Below are 10,503 nucleotides of genomic sequence, written 5' to 3'. Positions count from 1 at the left end.
GGGTGTTAGAACCCTGCCGAAATTTTTGGAATATTCAGCCCTTTAACGTAACCCCTCCAAATAAAACACCCACGAAATGCATACTCGTAACGTTTCCACTCTTACGTCTAATATTAATTTACCCAGAGTTGGGAAATGCAATAGATTAAAAATTCCATACAAAAATTTTATAATAAACTATTTTAATTTCTCCTGGTGAATACTATTAATGAATTCTTCTCGGGTTCTCAGCCAGGTTAATTCATCCGTAGAATCCGACGTTAGTCAGTTTGAAAGTGGACTTTCAAAAAGTAACACGGCCAAGATGGGAGACAAGTCGTCTCTCGAACCGTCGGCTTGTACGAAAGAACTAACCTGTCAAAGAACCCGAGAAGAATTCATTAAAAATTTGATACTTTCGACAGCCGAGTCATCATCATCACTGGTCAACAATCCATGGTTTGACGCAGCTCTCCACTCGCAGTCTCCTATCAGCTAATCTTTTCACACCTACGTATTTCTTCTCTTTCACATCCTTCTTTACTTGTTCCATGTATTTTCTTCTAGGTCTTCCTTTTCCGTTCTTGCCTTCCACTTGTCCCTCGACGATTGTCTTTATCAGGCCACCATGTCCCAAGATGTGGCCTATAAGTTGTTCCGACTTCTTGTTAAGGTTATCATGAGGCTTCTCCTCTCTCCTACTCTTCTTAGGACTTCCTCATTACTAATTCGGTCAATCCATTTGATCTTCATCATTCTTCTGTAGCACCACATTTCGAATGCCTCTATCCTTGATTTCTCCCGACAGCGGAGTATAAAACAAAAATCATCCATTTGTAAAACTTTTCCAGAATATGTGAGTGAAAATGGAAAAGGAAATGATGCTTGACAAGAGTCCACAGACTAATGCAGGAACCTGGGGTTTTGGGAGCACGGAGTAGAACTATACCGCAAGATAGTGTTTGCAACGTACGACGCCCAATGGTTTCCTTGGCTTCACCATGTACAGAATAAACTCTCTTGCAATTGGATACGTTCAGTTATGAAAATGCAAAAAAATAGAAAAGGATGAAATTATTTTAGATTGATTAACTAGATAAATGTCTGGCTCCTGATTTTTTTTGAAGTTGCGGAATATTAACTCAGGTTTTATTTCTCAATATACTTTATTTTGAGGTTTTGGTCTAAATCAAGGGAAAATTTAAAACAAAAGCTCCAAAAAATGTCCGCACTGTCACGAGTAAAATTTTGTATCCTACGGAAGCAACTAGGATGTGAATTATTATCCCATTTCCTATATTTGATGACAGATGAGGCTACGAAGAAGGGAGTTCATAGTGCTTAATCTCAGCCGAACTAATTATGGTATAATACTTTAATGTATCTTCTCCAAATAAAACATCACCGAACTTTTCCAGATTTATGTCTGAATGGCAATAGGTTTAAAAACATCCCAGGAAAAATTACTGCCCACGTTTCGGAGGCGATGCAGAACTTCATCTACTGGGGAAACCAAGTGATCAAAAGAGTTGATCGCTTTGTCTGCCCAGGTATTTGAACAATAACAACTCGACGCGGCTTCACCCCGAAGACCCAGATAGTACAGCGATTACTTATAACCGCACAAGCGTAGAATTGCAGGAGAAGAAAACTTCAGTCATCCTACTGTAAAGGTTTCAGAATATCTGAGTGAAAATGAAAAAGGGAAAATTAAAGATACACACAACGGGAAAACCCCTGAGACGATAGGATCCAATCGAAGTAACCGAGCATGGAATCTTCTTTCCTGATAGTAAAACGTTCTCCCGGGGGATGCTTACATAAAAGAAAAGACATTAACTCGTCGGAGCCACCTTAATTGAAGGCGGGGAACCTTCCTCGCCGAACGCGTTCTCTCTCCCCCCCGCCACAACCCGAAACACGAGCAATTACAAAAGGAATCCTTCCCTCACAAGTCATTCGCAAGCAGGATCTTCTCACACTCCACTCGAGCGCAAAGGGAACACACAGTCTGTGGAGATACAGCCGAAACGACGCGTAAACAAACTTCGAGAGAGAGGGAGGGGGAAAGTCCCATAATCCTCCCTGAAGGCAACCGATAAAATGGTTATTGCGCCCTCTTCAACGGGGCGAAAAACGTCTCCGCGCCTGGATTTATGGGTCTCCAGGTTTCAATTGTGTGAGGGAGAGGGGGGAATTGAATACCCTGCGGACACTCGAAAAGACATTTGGAGGAGAAGAGAGGAAGAAAAAAGGGAGAAGAAAAAAGAAAAAAAGAGAGGAGAAAAGAATACACAGGTCTCTAAGCTTAGGGAAACTGATACAAAGAAGTTCTTGTTTGTCGAATGATCTAATGCCTCTTCTCAGTAGTGACTGAAAGCAACGATTTCCTTTCAAAATTTAAGCTGCAACCATGCATTCAATATGGAGATATTTAGGTAGCATAGCATTCTAATCAATTTATTTAAAGTTTTCTTTCTAAATTCAAGTCAAAATCATGCACTCGATCCGCGGAAATTAATAATTTTTTTATGAATTTTCATCCAAAATTTCTTCTGATCATTTTATCATTAACTGTTCTACGATACCTCTTATTATCATGAATTTCGTATAATTTATTTCAAGTCATGCATTACAGCTTGAAGTGGTCTTACCGAAATAAACCCCTGATCAATAGAGCAAGACACTGAAATACAACGTGTGCGCGCCTGGATTTATGGATCTCCAAGTTTCAATTAAGTGCGGGAGAAGGGGGATTTGAATACTCTACGAACACTCGAAAAGGTATTTGGAGAAGAAGGAAGAGGAAACAAGGAAAAAACAGAGAGAGAGAGGAAATTCACGTCTCTCGGCTTAGGGAAATTGATTGAAGGAGGTTCTTCAATACCGAGTGACCTAATGCCTCTTTTCAGCATTTACTGAAAGCAACGACTTCCTCTGAAAATAATATTTCCAATCACGTACTCAATCTGCGGAAATTTAAGTAGGTACCATAATATTTTTCATCAATTATCTCCCACAACATCTTCAAGATAAACTATCGTTAACTGATCTTCAATGCCTTTAATTATCACGACTTCCTTATTTATACTTTTAAGCCATTTATCGCAGTTTGAAGTGGTCTTACTGAAATAACTTCTCGATCAGCAAAACAATCTTTTTCTCTTGATCAAAAGAACAAGATACTAGAACACAATGTCACCACTCCTGGATTTATGGGTCTCAAGGTTTCAATTTTGCGCGAGAGAAGGGGGAATAGAATACCCTGCAGACACTCGATAAGACATTTTGAGAAGTAAGGAGGAAACAAGGAAAAAGCAGAGAGAGATAAAAGAATACACAGGTCGCTGAGCTTAGGGAAAGTGATTCAAGGAAGTTCTTCATTGTCGAGTGATCTAATATCTCTTTTCAGCAGTTACTGAATGCAACGATTTCCTCTCAGTGGCTTGAAAGCATAAATAACAAAGTCGTGATAATCAAAGATATTGAATGAGGAAACATGGAAGAGATTTAAAAAGGAGAGAGAAATGACTGCATACAGATCGCTAAGCTTAGGGAAACTGATTAAAGGAGGTTCCTCATTGTCGAGTGATCTAATACCAATTTTGAGCAGCTACTGAAAGCAACGATTTCCTCTGAAAATCCAAGTTACAACCATGTATTCAACCTGCGGAAATTAAAGTACCATAATATTTATATCAACTATCATAAAGAATGAGGACGATAAGATAAGGGAAACTGACTTAAGGAGAAAAAAGATCTGTTGCTTTCCCGGCGTATGCTGGTAGTGAAGGCTGTTCGGGTGCTCCACCGGGTAATCTCCTTCATGGCTGCCGACGTTTCGGGGTACGAGTCGTACTCCATCCTCAAGGCTGAATGTAGTTTCTCGGAAAGTGTTCGTCTTATATAGCTGTGCCGGGATCTCAGGTTCCCCTCTGATTGGTTCTTGGTATTGGCCAATCTGATTCCATACAATACGGGTTTCCAGACGTCACTGAGGGAGTAACCGCCTTCTCTATTGAAGTTCTTGTCCGTTAGCCGGATCTCTATGGCCTCATTCGCAATCCTTTCCCAATATTTCTTCTCCAAATATTTCTTCTCCTTCTGACTTAAGGGGGTTCATTATTGTTGACTAATCTAATACCTCTATACATCAATAACTGGGAGTAACATCTGCGGAATCTACGGACATTTAAGTACTTTAATATTTATATCAATTATCATAAAGAATTAATAGGACGCTAAGATACTTAAGGGAAACTGACTTCTGAGGTCTTCATTATCGAGTGATCAAATACCTATTTTCAGCAGTTACTAGAAGAAACGATTTCTGTTAAGTTGCAGTCATTATCCAATATGCAGAAGTAAAAGTGCAACAATATTTTTCTTTACTATTGAATCATCAATATGTAAACTTCAATTGAAAACTGGAGATCCATAAATCCATGCACATAAATCCATGCAGGCGTTCTACTCTAGTATCTTGTTCTATTGCTCAAGAGGTTATTTCAGAAAGATCACTTCAATCTGTAATGCATGACTTGGAATTAAAAAATAAGAAAGTGATAGTAATCAAACATATTGAAAGTGGAACAAGGGCGAAAGAAAAAAGGAGAGAGAAAACAATATACGGGACGCTAAGCTTAAGGAAACTGATTCAAAGAGGTTTTTCCCGTTGAGTGATCTAATAACTCTCTTCAGTAATTACTGAAAGCAGAGATTTCCTCTCAAAATTCAATTCTTAATCATGTACTTACTCTATGGAAATTAAAGTACCACTACATTTTTATCAATTATTTTTTTAATTAACTTCACGATGAACCATTGTTAAGTTATCTTCAGCACCTCTGAATATCAATACTATTTATTTCTACTTTCAATTCAAACATTAAAGCTTGAAGTGGTCTTCCTATTTTTGTATTCAAATGATTTAGTCAGGTTTCCATGGAGCACAAGAAGCATCCTGATAGCCTCCCTTTCCTTAATGAAATTCCTCTTCAATTCACTACCTTCAAGGATTACTCCCTTTCATTCTATCTAAAAATCCTATTCCCCTCCTTCCTCTCCTTCGTTTACCCAACATTCTAGCCTTTAACACTGTTTTTTTGCATCCCTTCCCCGCTAAGTACTCGATCCATACTTTCCGTCTTCTCCGTATCTCAAGTGGCCTCACTGAAGGCAGATTCTATTTCAATCTTGAACATCGGCAACTTGTAAAATATCACACTTCGTGGGATACCAAGAAATTATGCATAACGACGGTAGCCACTAATTACACTTAAAAAGCTATTTCCCTAAATGAGGCTACTTTTTCAAAGGGCAATTTCACTTGTATTGGGTCAGATTTCAAAACTTCCTTGGCATTGAGAACCACTTTTTAGCTGTTATAAACACTGAAGAAAAAGATAAGTAACCATGGCTTCCGTTGCTCCTGGAGCAATTCGTTGGAAAATGAAATATTAACCGGAGTCATTCGTTGGGAGGCAATAAGAAAGTATGATATAAGTATTTAATATGAAATCATAGGTCATACCAATTTCAACAATAATTAGCAAATAATACATCAAGGGAATAACCCTTAGTGATCGTTACCTCACTGAGGAAAAACAAAAGTCCGGAATAGTTGAGGCAAAATGTGCCACATGACATTTCAGCGTTTAATGTCTCTCACTGGTTCACCTTGAGAGGTACACCATAGGCGCCTTCTTCATATACTGGTTATGAAATAAATAAACCTGCTTTGAAAGGTCTCTCCAAGTTTAAGAACATACCCATCTTTAACAGTTACAGTCAAGCACTTCGAGCACATGGAAATCGGAATATGCTAAACCAGTGACTCAGAAAAAATGTAATATTTTATCCATTTTCCCATTAAATCATGCTCATTACTTGAAGAAAACCAAATGAGAAATACATTCTCTAATATGCTGAATAAAAATATATCATACAGAAATTCCATGAAGAAGGATTTGGTGCTTTCCCGGCGAATGCTGTTGAGGAAATCTTCACGGGAAATCAGCCGGGTAAGGATGGACATTGCCGCCAACGTTTAAATGGCCTTCTTTGCCTTCGCCCTGAAGACGATGGCAGAGAAGGCCACTGAAATGTTGGCAGCAATGACCATCATTACCCGGCTGATTTCCCGTGAAGATTTCATCAACAGAAATTCCATAATTATAGGCATTCATTATTATAATTTAAACATATTTATGATCCTTTAAGAGTACATATCGACAGTACTTAGTTCCGCAGAGATTATTAGTAGGGTTTGCAAGTGAAACGAAACAAAAGTCAAAACCAGTAAAATTTCAATAGTTTTTTCCAGGGAGCGGAATGTCGAAACGAAACGAAATGGATTTAAACCCTAGGAGCTAAACTCAGGGTCGAAAGGAAATCGGAGTCGTAACTACTACGGGTCAAAACTAAAGTAAAACTCTGGGACGAAACGAAACGCACATAATTTTCCGTACCGGAAGGACTACGTTCTTCACCTTCGAACAGTTTAGTTTCGACCCACACGCCGAGTGCGAAGTATGGTTGAATAAAATAGAGGTCTAGGCCTACCGGCATTAGATGCACGGGGCACTCATATTTTTCCCACCAACAGGAGAACGGTGAACGCCAAATAGCCATTCGATTTTTGAGCTCAAGGTTGTAAATTCTCCACACATATCACTACCTTGGTTTGACAAGGTTCTAACTGACATTTTTGCAAAATTTGGTGTTTTCACTCAAGATAACTAAGTTTATGTTTCTCCATGTGTTGCACCGGTTTTTATTCCTCTATGTAAAATAATAAGAGATTTAGAACAGTGACAAAGTTCCAACTGCAAGGAGAAAAAACTAATATTTGGCGTGACAAAGTTCTAACTGCATTTTACTTATTTTATTGCTCATATAAACATGTAAAAAAATAAAATAAATAACATATTTTCTTAAAGTAATAATTACTAGTGTATCCAGTGGATCACTAGTGAATTGCCAAAAATCAAAAATAAATTCCTATTAATAAAAGAAATATTGCAGTTTAAAACTTTGACAAGGTTTTTCTCAAAACCAGCTGATGGTCAGTAGAACCTTGTCAAACCAAGGTAGCGATATGTCAAGCGTAATGGGTCGAAACTATTCCCTCTTATCTCCCTCCACTCAACTTCTGGGATCGAAAACTAACTATGAGCAGCGGAGTATCGATTAAATAGTTTCGTTCCTGGGGAGTAAAGTTTCGTCCCGGGTCGAAACTAAACTCCTTGGTGATTTTAATTTCGTGCGGGAGCGAAACTAAACAAGAAAGACGAAATTATTTGGCGAATTGACAAGAAAAACGAAACGAAAATTTTTCTTTTCGTTATTCTTGCCAATCCTGATTATCAGTGGGTGAATGGTGACTTCTTCCGACTTCAAAATATTTTTTATTTCACCGGCAAAATCTTGATATTTTTGAATTGGCTCTCTCTCCGTGGACTAAACGTCGTGATTCAATGGCACTGCCACAACTTTATTTCATCTTTTCTGTGATTTGTGGATCAATAAAGTACAAGGTTTATAGTAATCTATGGTTTTGTCTGTGAGTATCGGTCGGTCCCAGAATAGAATGTGTGTATTTGCCTGTGGTACGGCAGGTATTGTAATAGGGCGGGGATTTTTTTAAAAGTCCATAAGTAGTTGCCAGGTTTTTGTGGATTTTTTATTATCTTATTACTATTACTATCAACATTATATTCACTTACTCAGTGATTAGACCCTCAGGCTAGCTGTAATAAGAGAGGGTAGCGCTCACCCCAGACTTGGTCACAAGCGCGTGGATCCCGCCTTTCGAGGATTTTGGTTACGGGGTACCCAAAGGCTTGACCTGGAAATTGAACCCGAGACTCTTCAAATCAATAGCCCAACGGTGCACCCACTGAGCCATCATGCCCTGGAAAATACTTCAGCCAGCGGAGAAATTTGGGAGATCCTTTATCGGAGTACTCGCGGCGTGGAAATACCACCAAAAGAATTGGTATTCATGAGAGAGATAATTTGCATTTTAAATTTCCACACATTTATTTATTATTATACATTTTTACCAGTTGGCAATTGTCTGGTGGTAACGTGAGATTTATTACAAATGGCTAATAAGCCTACCAACCCAAGAGGCACAGAAAGGCACAGAAAATACACCTACCTATAGGATAACTGACATATGAAATTTGAACCAAATAACCCAATTTACAACTCTCCCTAATATATAACAATGGTATCAACTCAGAATTCAAGAACACATACTCATAAAAAATTTACTCTTTCTGGAGAAGATCTTGAAAATATTTTCAGGAAGATATTTCAACCTCTATATTCCCATGAGAAGGAAGGATTATTTTTAAATGTCCGTTTTCTGCCTCTTAAACTTAATATTGAATTTGTGATCGTCTCTTCCCGTGTAGCCGGGTGAGTCCAGCTTTTTACCAATTTCCCTCCAACCCCGCTCTTATATTAAGGCTTTGTGGACCCCACATAACCTATTTATGTTACTCCTTACGTTTTCCATCCCAAGTACCCTAGCATTGCTGCGACAACGTCTCCTCTTCTATGCCTCCCAAGAGTATTCCTGGCTGCCATTCTTTGAACTTCACCAGGAAACCAAACAATTGTTAATTTATTATTAGCAATAGCTATTTCATACATGGTACCAACTAGAGACTGTAGAATCCGAAAAATATCTCTGATATATTTAATGATCTATCGTCGAATACATGTTTTTGGGAAATAACAGGTCAAGCTAATTGTAAATTGGGATTTGTGAAAAGAATACTTGGAGAGTGCGACGACATACTAAGAGAAATTAGCAACTTCTCTCTCGTTAGACCTCAATTGAAATACGTTGGATTCTCATGAAATAGACTTGAAAACAAAGTTAGATCGTAGACAGAGAATAGCAGCCAGTTACCTTAAAAACCGTTGCGATAGCCTTGTTAGTGCTACAGACCTATCAAACAACTCGGATGAGAATCACTGCTAGATCATGGATTGAAAAGTAGACTAAACCTAATAAGAACATTCAAGAGTAGTTAATTTTTCGAGTCCAGTCTCTCTCAGTCCTTCGTGGTGTGCGGACGTATTTTTCTGTTGCTCTCCCTACTTAAAGCAGTCCACAATGCCTAGTGAGTGCGTCAAGTGCGGTTCCAGTATAAAGCGAAACCAGAAGCAGCTTACTTGTGATACATGTAAGAGACTGTATCACCCTCACTGTGTTTCATTGTCAGATACTGACTTGCAAACACTGGTAGAACTCCAGAAGACGTGGTCCTGTGCTGTTTGCATCGGTGAATCCCGGAATTTACGCGGTGACAACACCCCAGTTCGAGCCACAGGTCATTCAGCTCCAAGTAGAACATCGCCCGAGAATGCCGACGACCCCCTCGCAGAGTTGCTTTATCGTATAAAGCAGCTGCAGGAGGATCATGGAGATCTGAAGAAGACCTTCATCACGTGGCAAGATACCTTCAACGACCAAACCGCACTTCTGGAACAAGTAAATGGGAAACTGGACACCCTAAAAGAGGACCAGAAGAAGCTAACACAGAAAGTAAGTGAAAACAGTGAACTGTTGACTGGACTTTCATCAAAATTTGTTCTCATTGAGGAAGAACTGTCAAAAGTTAAAGGTGCAGTAAACGTGCTCCAAGAAAAAGCAAATGACCTTGATCTTAAGTTAAATAAAGCTGAACAAAGCACACTGAAAAACTCAGTCGAGATAAGAGGTGTGCCGCTGTTCCAAGATGATGACATTCAAAGTGTGGTCATAAAAATTTGCTCCTTTCTTGGTGTGCATGTGTCAGCCGAGGATATAGACAGAGTTTTTAGACCCAGGCCTCGCCACAACAGTGATTCAGGCACACACGCCCCCCCGATTATTGTCAGTTTTGTGAGGCAGAGCAAAAAAAATGAGGTCATTGTGAAGCGTCGTGCCAAGAAAAATTTCAGCTCTAAAGACGCGGGTAGCTTCTCCGATTCAACTTCTCTCTCCCAGATCAATCAAACAATATATATCGATGAAGCCCTCACCAAATATAATAGAAAAATATTTGCCCTCGCTAGAGGTCTTAAGAAGGATGGCAAATTAAAATTTGTTTGGGTGAAAAACGGTAAAATCCTTGTGAGGCAATCTGAAACCGGCCCTGTTGTTGTCATCGAATCTCAGAGAGATCTGGATCTTTTTTTATAAATAGCGATAAGTGCTTGTCTGAGACAAATCTGTATGCTAGCACTGATAAAAATATCAATATTTCATTAATTAACGCTCAATCACTTGTCGCACATTTTGATGAATTTAAAATGTACTATGATTCTAGAAAGATCCATATAATTGGTGTTACTGAAACATGGTTGAAATCAAATATTGGAGATGATTTTGTTGCATTGAACAATTATACTCTTTTCCGAAATGACCGTGAAGGAAAGAGAGGGGGAGGAGTGGGTATATACGTCCATGAATCCTTACAAGCTGAACTGATCGGTTCGTCCCCTAGTGAATATTCGAACCGG

General features: G+C 38.9%; 1 protein-coding gene across 1 annotated transcript; it reads left to right on the top strand.

Moving 5' to 3' along the window:
- Positions 1-9,112: 9,112 nt before the first annotated feature.
- On the top strand, positions 9,113-10,183 carry LOC124164954. The gene has a single exon (XM_046542191.1). The coding sequence runs from the start codon at positions 9,113-9,115 to the stop codon at positions 10,181-10,183; it is 1,071 nt and encodes a 356-aa protein (XP_046398147.1).
- Positions 10,184-10,503: the final 320 nt, after the last annotated feature.

This window comes from Ischnura elegans, chromosome 9 (assembly GCF_921293095.1).
Source record: "Ischnura elegans chromosome 9, ioIscEleg1.1, whole genome shotgun sequence".
Lineage (NCBI taxonomy): Eukaryota > Metazoa > Arthropoda > Insecta > Odonata > Coenagrionidae > Ischnura > Ischnura elegans.
This window is presented reverse-complemented; position numbering and strand designations above follow the sequence as displayed.